At 38.1% G+C, this 14148-nt stretch overlaps 1 protein-coding gene across 10 annotated transcripts in view; it reads right to left on the bottom strand.

Annotated features, from left to right (window-relative positions):
- dpysl2b (dihydropyrimidinase like 2b) overlaps nucleotides 1-14148 on the bottom strand; it is a 51077-nt gene that overhangs the window by 10692 nt on the left and 26237 nt on the right. For all 10 annotated transcript variants that reach the window (XM_087269491.1, XM_087269495.1, XM_087269489.1 and 7 more), the window contains 9 exon segments: nucleotides 12928-13112; nucleotides 10454-10618; nucleotides 10231-10292; nucleotides 7419-7499; nucleotides 6796-6864; nucleotides 6570-6690; nucleotides 3137-3293; nucleotides 1294-1435; nucleotides 906-1076 (listed from right to left, as the gene is read on the bottom strand). In XM_087269491.1, coding sequence (XP_087125617.1) covers nucleotides 906-1076; nucleotides 1294-1435; nucleotides 3137-3293; nucleotides 6570-6690; nucleotides 6796-6864; nucleotides 7419-7499; nucleotides 10231-10292; nucleotides 10454-10618; nucleotides 12928-13112 — 1153 coding nt within the window.

Below are 14148 nucleotides of genomic sequence, written 5' to 3'. Positions count from 1 at the left end.
GCTACATGTGCTGGTGAAGGTTAAAAACATAAATGAGAGGTTTGCACTGACTGTGAGCTTTATGTTGCGTGTTGTTTTTGAAGCCAAATAAGGACTAAATGTCTGCTGTGTGTAGTTTTTCTGTAATTGGTAACATATCAGAGACTGTAAGGGTCTGTATGTGGTCATATATGTTGCATTTATTTATTTATTTTATATAATTACAGACGTTACAGTAAGCTGTTTCGCACTGTCATTGATCTGCAGTTATAATCAAATTATGTCCATAGAAAGGTTAGTAATGAACATTTATACACAAGTATCTATGTGTATAAAGCATCTGTTTTGTTATGATATGTGAACGACCCGTACAGCTTTACTTTGGGCAAGATTTTCTTGAGCGAGAATAACATTGACTGAAACTTTCTGTCATACACCACGCCCACCAAAAGGGTACCATTGACAGTAAAAACTCAAACCTGATAAACGTGACCCGTACCGTACTGTACCACTATTAGAGGGGACTATTAGAGTCTATTAGACTATTAGAGTCCATTAAAGGGACTTTGGTTTTGAGTTGATTTGTGTTGTGTATTCTTCTGTCACTAATCCATAGCGCAGTGTTAGAACAGCAGCAACTGAACGCTGTCATTGTATAACGATGGATTGCTCTGTAGACAATTGAAAAAAAAATATTGCTTCAGGAGACTAATAATATTTTAATAATGTTTTAAATAGCCAATATAAAACAAATATCTCCAGAAGAAAAAATATTACAGCAAATCCTGTGATAAATTACTCGGTTAAACATCATTTGGCAAATATTTGAAAAAGAAAACAAATTCACAGGAGGGCTAATAGAGGCACTTCAACTACACATATTCTGATACATGTTGACTTTAAACACATGTAATAGCAGGACTCACCAGATTGTGGCTCTTGGCTGAGATGATCTTCGTAACATCAGGGTCCCACAGAACAAGATCGGCATCTGAGCCCACAGCAATGCGGCCCTTGCGCGGATACAGGTTGAAGATCTTAGCAGCATTTGTGCTGGTGACAGCCACAAACTGATTTTCATCCATTTTTCCTGTTACCTACAGGCGACGGGGACCACAGGGAGAGATGACAGTTGGTCTCGATTGTGTTTGTGTCCACTGGAGTGTGCCTGTCTGTTCGGCTGCAACTATTTAGACTCTCATGACTACTGACTAATTGTGTTTATGTGACTAAAGGAGGAGTAGATGGTGTGCTGTGGCAGTTTGTGATTAAATGTCAGCCCTTATTGTTTGCAGGTTAGCATTTGTGTCTTACCACACATTTGTCCCAGATGATGGACATCCTTTCCTCTGTGCCATTGGTGCCCTCTGGGATGAGGGTGAAGTCATCTTTACCAACAGCTCTCTGGGATGTGTTAAAGGTGCAGTGAGCACTTCCTGTTACCTGCAGATCCCCACTGTGAGAAAACAAATATCATTTTAGGACAACATGAAAGATGTACATTAACTACTTGGTACAAAAATGTACACTAAACCTAACTCTAAATGAACTCTAAATGAACTAAAACAGGCCTTTTTGTTTAAACATATTATATTACTGACGTATTAGGGCACCTACCCCTTTTTTAAGATTTAATATAAGTCTTTTGTGACTCCAGAATGTGTCTGTAAAGTTTCAGCTCAAAACACCCATCAGATTATTTATTGTACCTGTTAGAATATTGGATTTTCTCCTCTGAACCCAATGTAACTGTTTTTGTTGCCTGTGCCTTTAATGCTAGTTCTACCTGCCCACCGTTCCCACATGACTGTCAGAGTGTGCCTCAGTCTCTTCCTCAGCTGCATCAGATAAACAGAACAGTGACAGACATGACCAAAGAAGAAGATCTCATGTAACATGTCTAAAGATGTTGTGTGTATTTGTTTTGGAGATAACTCAAGCCTTTATGCAACGATGAGTGACGCAGAATGTTGTTACAAAGTTAACACACACACAGACACACACAGCGCATTTTTGCATGGCAAATGTGATAGAATAGACGTTAATTTCAACTGCTATGTGAATATCCGTAATGTTAATGTACAAAATAAACCAGATTTAAAGTCTACAACCTGGGATTGAAGCATCTCCTTTTATAATTGTACTGACATGCAGCTGTGGTGATAAAATAAAATCGCTGTAATTCATTACAAACAAGCACTGTTTTAAAAACGCTTTAAACTTATGAAATTCAATCTTCGTCACATTTAATGGTGATTGATGATCACAGAGAGCTGAACAGATCTTTTATTCCCGGTTGCTTTGCGCAAGTCCTGCCTTGTTGATATGATTATACGCGTTACAACAGAGACATGTTAATACGTGGCTGTCAATCAAATCGGTGGGTGGGGAAACCGCACTACTACGCCATGTTGCAGTGAGCCTCAAAATGGGAAGGACTTGGATCATATTTTAACGTCAGGAAATTTCAAAAGAGACTTATTGTCTTCATATCACCCCGATATGACTGTGGACACACTATAACTAAACACAGTTCTGTTCAAACAGCTTACAAAAGATGATTTTTATCATAGTTGCCCTTTAATATAAAATAAGTACTACTCTGGAGAATAAGAACTAATAAAATACTGCAAAATTCTTTGTGGTTGTTTTAAGAATAAAATGTAATAATAAAAATATTAAATAAAATTATTGTTTCAGAGGTGAAATCTGATCGTATTCCGGCACAAATTAAGCCCTGATAATAACTAATAAAATACTGTAGAATTCTGTAATAAAAATAATAATAATTGTTCAAATTATTATTCATACATTGTATTATTATTGTTTCCATTTTATTTCTTAAAATATATTAAATAAAGTATTTTTATTATTATTATTATTAAAATTATTGTTCTCATTATTTATAATGTTTTCCCTTCTTTGTATAATCTTTAAAAAACATAAAACAGTCGGTTCATTGATATTTCCTAATTAAAATTTTATTCAATAGTTGTGTTGAATGTATTTTATTTATAATAACAATAATTATTATTATTATATTTTGTTAAGAAAATAAATGATTTAAATCAATTAACATGTTTGTAATTCTTTTTACTGTATTATTATTTTTAAATGAATAAGAATAGTCTAATATTAGTAGAATGAGGGCTCTTACCAGGACAGCAGTGAGTTGAGATAGTCTGGTGTGGTGGGATCTGGACTCAAGGGTGGAGACGTGACGTAGGCGGCAGCCTTGGCCCAGTTCTTGCTCCAATAGTGTGATCCATCCGTGCCAATACTCGCTGTGATAGGCTCTCCATACACCACGGTGCCTAAATGGTTCAAAGACACCAAATTAGGAACAGCCTATGTAATTTCACTGTAATTCCCTTGCCTAATTCTAGAGCCTGACCACTATGATGTCATTTCAGGCCGTCCAGCCAAGAACAGCTGAGTCATAGCATGCTTTCCTTTTTTCTTTTTTTATTACTTTGCAGTGCATCCCGGCTCATAAAACCTGGCCTGCTTGTCCAGACTTTTAATATGTCCATTTAATGGTGTGGAGAGAGTAGCATTCGATGAAACCACCTCTGAATATCCTTGCATGTTGGTAATTCAACCATGAATGTTTCCATGAGCTTTGGGCTCTTTGAAGACTTTCTTGAAGCTACGTCCACATTGGTCCAGGTACATTTAAAAACAGTGTTTTTGTTTGGAAACACTCTCTGTGTGTGCTAAAATTTTTAACATTTTCTGAGATGGTACCGAAAGACCAGACACAATAAAGTTTTTACAAATACAATTCATACATATACCGTTAACTAAAAAACATGATTTAGTGAAAACAGTGACATCTTGCAAATGCATATTATGTATCTTTAGGCACTAAGTACTTAACATTCAAAATAAAATGGTTGACTGCAGATCTGTGTTTGTGCTACCAAGTGCAACACTGCCAACTACTGGCCTGGCATGGAGATTACAGCGTTTTTGATAACCCATTTCCGATAATTGGTACGGTTTGGCACAGTACAATAAAATAGCTACCGTAGGGTCCAAATGGTACCTAGCACAACAGTACAAAATTAAAAGGGTGGAGCTAAACTGTGTATGGAGCTAAGCATGTGTAACTATACAAGGTGTCGACAACACAGGAAGCACCTTTTTTAAACACACAGTCAAAACCTGACACCATAATAATTCAATGACACAATGAACCGTGCTCAAACGAGACTTGTCATCTTCTTGTGACAAACAGACATAAGCCAAGAAGCAAGAAAAGGATCTGCTGTATGTCCTCGTCTGTTGTTTCAAGGTCATTCACATGTTGCGTTTAAACATGTGAAAAGCATGGGGGGCGGAGCTTCTTCTCTATTTTCTTGTACTAGCCATTTGTCTGCATTTGAAATAATGAACTTCATTTATTTATTTTATTTTATTTTCCGCTTAGTCCCTTTATTAATCAGGGGTTGCCAAAATAAACGCCAACATATCCAGCATATGTTTTATGCAGCGAATGCCCTTCCAGCTGCAACCCATCACTGGGAAACACCCATACACTGTCATCCACACACACACACACACTACGGACAATTTAGCTTACCTAATTCACCTATATTGCATGTCTTTGGAATGTGGGGGAAACCTGAGCAACTGAGGGAAACCCAAGCCAACACAGGAGAACATTCAAACTCCACACAGAAATGCCAACTGACCCAACCGAGGCTGGAACCAGCGACCTTCTTGCTTTGAGGCGATATCGCTACCCACTGCGATACCGCACCACCCAAAGTAATGAACTTGAGTGTGCAAAAGATGTCATGTGTTATATCAGGGACGTGATATGTGATAATCAGGCCAGCGTGACCCATACCAACCTGCACTGTAAAACGTGAAAAGGAGGTATAAGTCAGTTTGAAGACCTCTATGAAGTGGGATCATTTTTACAAAGTTGTTGCCTGTATGCAAACTAAAAGCTTTTCATAAATACAAAGGGAATGAAATCCTTAATGTGTGGCTACAAGGCAGCAACTGCAAGTCATTTTCTTTCATCTTTGCAGGAATTTGATATGAAGATTTGCATTTATATTTAGCAAAATCGTGGAGGAAATGCCAATTCCAAGAGGAAACAGTAAATGTGTCTCAGATGAACCCTGCTGATCAGATCAGTGACATTGTATTTTTATACCAACTGTAAAGGGTGTTCAGGACAAATGGCCAAAATTTTGGAAAAAAAGAATTTATTAAATGAAAGTTAGGCATTTCCTTAAGTCAATTATAAAGTTTGATTTTGTGATTGTTGCTGAATTTTAATCCACCTCACTCACTCACTCACTCACTCGAACACTCACACAATCACTCACTCACTCGATCACTCACTCACTCGATCACTCACTCACTTAATCACTCACTCACTCACTCACTGTCACTCACTCACTCACTCACTCACTCACTCACTCACTCACTCACTCACTCACTCACTCACTCACTCTTCTTAATCTTATTCCTTGTTTTATCAGGAGTCACCATGGCCAATTACTCTGGTATTTGTTTTACTGGTAAGTGCCAAACCAGCCACAACCCTCAATGCTGTGAAACACCCACACACTCTCCTATTCACACACAATTTAAATTTAAGCACTTCTCGGGCGGCCAAGAGAGCTTAATGTGCTGCAAATAAAAAAAAAACATGTGTAATTACAAAAAAGCAGCAGCAAACTGAGGAAAAATCTTCAACATTTTGACAACACGTGCTGCAAAACCTCACAACGAAAACACATTTTTAAAAAACGTGCTGCATTTTCTCACAACACAACGGAAATGTTTCAAGAACACCCAAAAAACATGACGAACCCGACTTTTTAGGTTATGGTTATTTAGGGTAATAAATTCTAAAGACACTAGAAATCAGGATATTGAAATAAACAAACAAAAGTCACCTTTCAAAGATCACCTACAACTACACTGAGCAATAGACACTGCACAGCGCTGTCCGTCACGGTTTGTGTTGTGAGAAAATGCAGTGTTTTATTAATTGTTTGCGTTGTGGGAAAATTCAGCATGTTTTTAAAAAATGTGTTTCCGTTGTGATGATTTGCAGCACATGTGCTGTCAAACTGATCTTTTCTCAACTTGCTGGCGTTTTTTGTAATTGCACGTGTTTTCTTAAATTGCAACACATTAATCTCTCAGCCACCATACAATTCACCTAAATCACATGTCTTTAGACTAAGGGAACTGAAGTACCTGGAGAAAACTCACACAGACACAGGGAGAACATGCAAACTCCACATAGAAAGATCTCCTGGTCCAGGCAGCACTCAAACCAGCAACCTACTTGCTGTGAGGCAACCATGCTGCCCTCATAAAGCCAAAGGGTAACTCTAAGTGAAAACAGTCATGACTGCCATACTGAACAGCCATTCAAAAAGGTGCTTTAAAATAAAGGATGTCTAAGGTTAGAACTGACAATGATTCTTTGTGCGTGTTTAATTTGTCAGACAAAGGGACAGTTTCTTTGGTCCTCTACACCCTTCAAACCATTCAATCTTGGGAGTGGAAGGCCTTCAGAATGAATTACAGGCTTCCGTCAATGCTTTGCGTCTCACCTTTCTTCCTGGCCTGGGCGATGACATCAGCGGCACTCTTGCTCATCACCTTAGTGATGTAAAGTGGGCAGTTGGTCTGATTGGCGACTGTTACAGAGCGGTTCACTGCCTCCGCCTCCACCTGAATCATGGAGAAACCAAATCATTAGAAATGTTTGCAGAACAAACCAAGACTCCTACTAAAGGGAAAATGGAAAATCCTTCCCCAGAATTCACTGCTATTTACCTCCTCTGGACGACTGAGGACATGTCCCTCTGGTCCAGTAATACCCAAGTCCAAGATCCTGCGCTGCTCCTGTGGAAAAGAAAGAAAGAAAGAAAGACAGACAGACAGACAGATATATAGACAGACAGACAGACAGACAGACAGACAGACAGACAGACAGACAGACAGACAGACAGACAGACAGACAGACAGACAGACAGACAGACAGACAGACAGACAGACAGATAGATAGATAGATAGATAGATAGATAGATAGATAGATAGATAGAGACAGCAGAATGAGAAGATAACAAAAGCATGAGCTCGCTGAATCTTTAAACAATGATGTCATAATCTCAATATACTGTATATATTAAAAAAACAATACATTTTATCTACACAACTAAACTTTGTCCTCATTACAAAGCATTTGCTTATCTTGATAAATATACCTATCCGTAGCCAAAAGTCATCTGCAATTAATTATATCGACCTCATGTAGGAATATTTGCTTTGGTTTAGCATGCCAGTATAAAGTCTGAGTGTTCATTGGTGAACATATGTTTTGATTTAACATCTCCAAACAGTTTATTGTTGATAGTAACTGTGAGTAATGGAGTTCAGTGCTGGACTGAGGATCTCACCTCGGCTATGATGTCTCCGTTCTCAGCGTGGACCTGAGCGATGGCCCCGAGGTCCCGAATTACACTGAACACTTCGTAGATCTGCACTCAAACACACATCTGAACTCATTCAAGGGCTAAACTCAGAAAGGATTGACAAATATGACAGAAGCATGCTTAAAACAGATGCAATACTCATCGGCTGACTATTTATGCATCATTTGTTTATAAATTAGCAAGGGACTGTACTATTAAACCATTGAGAATTAGTATATTGGAGCACCGTGGTTTTGAACATGCGTGGTGCTTTAATATACTAATTCTTAATGAAATATTATGGAATTGTTTGAATAGTGAATAGTGAAAAAAGCAACATCCCAGCAGACACACAACGTCATAATATTAGGTTAGACTTAGGTCACTCTAGAGACAATCTTATTTTGTCGTCCAATAAAAAACATCAATAGTTTGTTGATTTTAGGTTGTGTTGGAAAGTTGGAAAAATCCAACATTGAGTCAACATCTTAAACCAATGTTATATTGACGTCAAATACTGACATTGATTCGTCAGGTATGGCAACTAAAATCCAAAGTCTAATAGACGTCATATTGGTAACATCCACACAACGTCCAACTGTAACATCATTAAACGTTAATAGTTTGTTGATATTAGGTTGTGTTGGAAAATGACCCAAATCCAACGTTGAGTCAACATCTTAAACCAATGTTATACTGATGTCAAATACTGACATTTATTCATCAGGTATGGCAACTAAAATCCAACGTTTGATTGACATCATATTGGTAACGTCCACACAACGTCCAGCTGTAACATCATTAAGACTGATTTATACTTCTGCGTCAAACGCCGGCGTATGCTACGGCGCTGACGCATAGCCCTTCGCCGATGGTCACTGACGTGCACCTCTCAAAAATTGTAACTACACGTCGCAACGACGCGTAGCGCAAGCTCTGTGATTGGTCGGCTTGGTAGTGCTGACGAGTCTGGGCGGGATCGAGAGCCGCGCGAATGGCTGGACGCGAGCCTGATGGAGCGATTGTTTACAAATGTGGAGTCCTGTGAAGGAGCTCCTGATGGAAAGTTTTGTTTTGTGTTTACCTCATAGTTAAAGTTGTTGCACGTCCGCCGGTTCCTGCCTCAAAATGAGCGAGTTTGAGCCACTTGTACATCCAGAAAGTGTTCAGGAAAAGCAAAACATCAGCAAAGAAACTCGACACAGAGGAACATTTACACCTCACTGCCAACTAGCGTTTCGGAAGTGTTAATGCAGACTAACAGAGACAGCGCGCAGAAGTATAAATGCACAGCTACGTGCGTTGCATGCGCCGTGGGTTACGCCGGTCACTTGACGCAAAAGTATAAACCTTATAACATTGATGTCGGCCTAACTTCAACCCAATTTTCATTTCATTTTCACAACACAATATGCAACATCGTGCGATGTAGGGGCACAACATCAATCTGACATCATGTTGACATCCTGTGCCTGCTGGGATAATGAATACAGGACCAAATTTTAAAAATGTATTATTTTTTTATTTTTTTATTTTAAAGTCCACTGATTTGGTCCTCCATAGGCTTTTACTTAAAATAAAAAATATAAAAACTGACTGATTGAATGGCTTAATGAAAAATTGTATTAATTTGTTGTTTGATTTATTAATTTCTTTATTACATAGGCATTTTTTCCCGTTACATTCAAAACCATAAAATAAATAAGAACGTTAGTAAATAAAATGAATAATTACATCAATGAATTAATAAGTTAATAACTTACAATTTAAATACAATTACTGTTGAGATTATTCAGTCCAGAATAGATTTTTGTGCATTTTCCCATACTCTTTATTCCAAAGAATTAATAAATTTCATTAAAGTTATTTATCAAATAGTATGTACATGTTAAAAACCACAGTAAAACTATGGTATTTTTCTAATTACATCATTTGGCAAATTAATATAAAAATACAAATAATTAAATCTAAAAAAATAAATAAATAAATGTAACAAATACACACGTTAAAATTAAAAAGCAATTCTAGGCTATTTAAGATCTTCTGCATTGTTAAATCACCAGTGGCAGTCAGAATCTGCAGACATTTTTTGCTCTTTTTGCTGAGAATTTGGTTAACAATCTGGAGATTTATAAGAAATGATTCTAGGAGTAACATATTTAAAAACTTAATACATGAAAAAAAAAATGCATTTTAAATTTTTATTTAATGTTTACAATGCAAATCCAATTGGATCCACTTATTCAGTAAACAAAGCAAGTTTACTAAAAGACAGAAGATATTACTTTATAAACTGTATGGTGAATAAATCATATCAACATTTTAATATTACTATTATTATAAAACAATAATATTAGTGAAACTAATTTAAAAACGGAACAAATATAAACTTACACACATTTATACAAGTAAATACAGAGACTCGATGAGAGGCCAAACATCTGTGGAAATCTGCGGATTTCTGTGTGCATAGATTCCGTGAGGGCCTAATTATCACTGCAAGACCTATGATATTTGGCCATGAGATATATTTTTGGAATTTAGGGCATCCTTGCATGTTTGGCACTCTGAAATCATCACAGAAATGTTATTTTCTTTAGAATTTTTTAATCTTTAGGGTTTTTTAAATTATTATTATTATTATTATTATTATTATTTACTTATTTACTTTTTTATTATATACATTTTTCTTTCTCCCTTTTGATGCTGTGGTTAAAATATGACAGACATATTTTTGTTATTCATAAGATCCTTAAAATAGCAAGAGCTTGGGTACAGCTAATAAAGGAAGTCATACCTGTGAATCAGTGAGCTGGAAAAAGTCTTTATAGGCCAGGTAGACGAGGAAAGAGTTAACGCCTGCACACACAGAGTCAGCGTATGAAATTACAGAGGGAAATGAAGGAGAAGGTGAAACAGCGCAGCAGCAGGATTCCTGACTGATGGAGTAAATGCTAACTCTGCTGCGTTTGTACACCACACACAGATGTTTACATGAGTTAACACTGGCAGGGGTTTACCATGGTCTTTGACGAGTGCCTCCATCTCCTCCTGAACACCCTTGTGCCATTCAGTGATGTCCACGTGAAGAGAATAATCACAGCATGCTTTACTGTCCGCCCATTCCCTCCACTGATTGAAGGCTGAGATCAAACTCGTCCCGGGTTCAGGCACCACATGATCAACTGTGGATCAAAATGCATTTCAATCAGGTAATAATGCTGCTGTGAGCACAAACGAGGACAAATAGAGACATAAAACGTGTGCTATTTTAAGCACGCCGTCTCCATCCTGTCTGCAATGCTGTTAGATGTTGGAAATGATGGCTGGATCTAAAGGATACTGGTGGCTCGAGAAACAAGGCATAAAGCAGATCTAACATCAATAAACTGTGTTATCTGATTACACCACTGGCAAATGTATCACAGTAGCTGTTTCTATCCTCCTATTTTTATGTGCACTTTGTAATATTGCATAAAAATGCTTATGGAAATGCCAAGAAACTTTGAAAAAATACATAATTTAACACATAATAGTGCACATAAACTATGATGAATACACATTTGCTGAAAAAATTTCAGCAAGCACATTAGTCATGTGATTTTGCTTGAACAGATTACGTGATAACAAAAATGGGCACTATGGGACAGCATTAAAGGGTTACAGCCCTATTCCAAAATGGATTAAATTAATTTATTTCCTCAAAATTCTACTCACAAAACCCCATAATGACAATGTGAAACAGATTTTTTTTAAATTGTTGCAAATTTATTAAAATAAAAAACTTGAAAAATTACATGTACATAAGTATTTACAGCCTTTGCTCAATACTTTGTTGGTGCACCTTTGGCAGCAATTACAGCCTCAAGTCTTTTTGAATATGATGCCACAAGCTTGGCACACCTGTCTTTGGGAATTTTTGCCCATTCCTCTTTGCAGTACCTCTCAAGCTCTAGCAGGTTTCACATAGGAAGCGGCGGTGTACAGCCATTTTCAGATCTCTCTAGAAATGTTCAATAGGATTTAGGTCTGGGCTCTGGCTGGGCCACTCAAGGATATTCACTAAGTTGTTGTGAAACCACTCCATTGATATTTTGGCAGTGTGCTTTGGGTCATTGTCCTGCTGGAAGATGAACCGACACCCCAGTCTGAGGTCAAGAGCACTTTGAAGCAGGTTTTCATTCAGGATGTCTCTGTCCATTGCTGCATTCATTTTTCCCTCTTTCCTAACTAGTCTGAAAAACATCCCCAAAGTATGTGGCTGCCACCACCATGCTACACTGTGGGGATGGTATTACACTAAGATAGAAAGGTAGATAGAAAATTTAGTTTGTTATGGTCTGAGATTCCTTCAGATGCCTTTTGACAAATTCAAGGCGAGGAGGAGCTTCCGCCTGGCCACTATATCATACAGGCCTGATTGGTGGATTGCTGCATAGGGGGCTATCCTTTTGTAGGGTTCTCCTCTCTCCAAAGAAGAATGCTAGAGCTCAGCGAGTGACCATCAGGCTATTGATCACCACCCTGACTAAGACCCTTTTCCCCCAATCACTCAGCTTAGATGGCCGGCCAGCTATAAGAAGAGTCCTGGTGGACCCAAACATCTTTCTCTCTTACGCCCCATTTACACGGCGCCTCAGCGTCAACGCTTGACTGAAAGCGTGTCTGAAATTGGGGCTGAAGCGGTGGTCATAGAAGTGTCAGCCAATGACATTCAGTCAGCAATAGGCCACTGTCTAGCTGGTGTATTTGCATACAGCGATCTGATTAGCTGATGCTTCAGTTGGCGCTTGAAAAGTTGAGCTAGTCCCAACTTCTGCAGCGAGCAATGCCTCTGAAGCGGCGCCAACGGATCCACAATGCAGTTCGGCAACGCCTGATGTCACCCATTCAAAGTGAATGGGAAGCATTGATGCTGACGCCCCGTGTGAATGTGGCGTTATGGATGATGAAGGCTATTGCGGCCATTGGAACTTTCAGAGCAGCAGAAAGTTTTCTGTATCCTTCCCCAGCCTTGTGCCTCGAGACAATCCTGTCTCGGAGGTCTACAGACAATTCTTTTGTCTTCATGCTTGGTTTGTGCTTTGACATGCACTGTCAACCCTGGGACCTTATATAGACAGGTGTATGCCTTTTCAAATCATGTCCAATCAACTGAATTTACAACAGGTGAACTCCAATGAAGCTACTGAAACATCTCAAGAACGATCAGTGGAAAAGTTTTCAGGTTTTTTATTTTTAATAAATTTGCAACAATTTAAAAAAAAAATCTTTTTTCACATTGTCATTATGGGGTATTGTGTGTAGAATTTTGAGGATATTAATGAATTTCATCCAGTTTGGAATAAGGCTGTAACAAAGATATGTGAAAAAAGTGAAGCGCTATGAATACTTTCCAGATTCACTGTATACTACTTATACTACAAAATGGGGTAGAATAGTGCATAAGAATGCAATTTGGGATGTGCTTTCGGTGTATGAGTTTCACACATACCGATCATGGTGGTTCCTCCAGCCAGAGCAGCACGGGTGCCTTGGTAGAAGTCATCAGCAGCAGTCATACCCCTGTCAGGCATCTGGAAGCGTGTGTGCACATCAATACCACCAGGCATCACCATGCGCCCATGGGCATCGATGGTTTTCACCCCACCGGGCACTATTAGATTTTCTCCAATTTGCCTGTAAGTGAGCGTGAGATATGAAAAAGCAATATACAATCTGATAAACCTTAATGTCATTTCAGGGGCCACGTTTAGAGGGCTATTGCATTATCTTATTATGTGTCATATGATATAAGGGCATATTTTGAACACAGGTCCCAAGAAGAAGAAGTCAAATGTTGCTGTACACTTACACTTGGACCAATTTTATTGAGTAGAAAGAATATTCAATGACAGTTTTTACTTACTAATATTTCACATAACATTTGAATAAAATACAATATGAAGACGTGAGTAAATTAATGTTCTATTATCATTCAGCGTAACAGATATGTAAAAATGAAACAGCATACTTGTTCTGATGTGTTCTTATTAATACATAAACACGAAGAACTACTTTTTATACTATTAATACTACAATATTAATCTACATTATAGGGTTGTGCCGATAGACGATGCCAACAAACTTCACGATTCTGAGCCGGCATCGCGATCCATCGCGAGTACATTTATATTGATATATAACTTATTATTTACATGTCATCTGAATAGCAATAACGGTCTTTTCATGAGCTGTGTTAAATTTTACATATAGCTGCCGCTAGCACGGCTGACAGCATCGTGAGGATTAAATGAAGGATTATACAGAACCTCTCGCGCTTAAAATGTGTAGCTTCAGTGGCAAACGATGTTACCTGCAAACTCCGTCCCACAGACTTTACAGTGAATGGCATTAGTCATTTTCATAGTGGACTTGAAACACTGAAAGTCTTTTATCCACTCTTGGAAAAGTGTAAATAGTGGATTAACATTCAGCACATGATCACTAATAATCATAATTAGTAACTGTAGGTAAATCTGTCAGTGTTATTTTCATTGTCTCATCTTCAGCCCTTCATATTTTCGCGATTGTAGCTCCTGTCATCTGAAGGCAGAAGGCATTGACTTAGTGATTGACAGCTGATATTAACCAATTATTCAAGTTTAGTTCTAAAGCAGTGAACCCATAAGAAGCGCACAAAGCCGGGGCAAGCATTGCAGGCTTTTTTACTTCA

The sequence above is a fragment of the Danio rerio genome, chromosome 10, assembly GCF_052040795.2.
Source record: "Danio rerio strain M-AB ecotype USA chromosome 10, GRCz13ab, whole genome shotgun sequence".
NCBI classification, from domain to species: Eukaryota; Metazoa; Chordata; class Actinopteri; order Cypriniformes; family Danionidae; genus Danio; species Danio rerio.
This window is presented reverse-complemented; position numbering and strand designations above follow the sequence as displayed.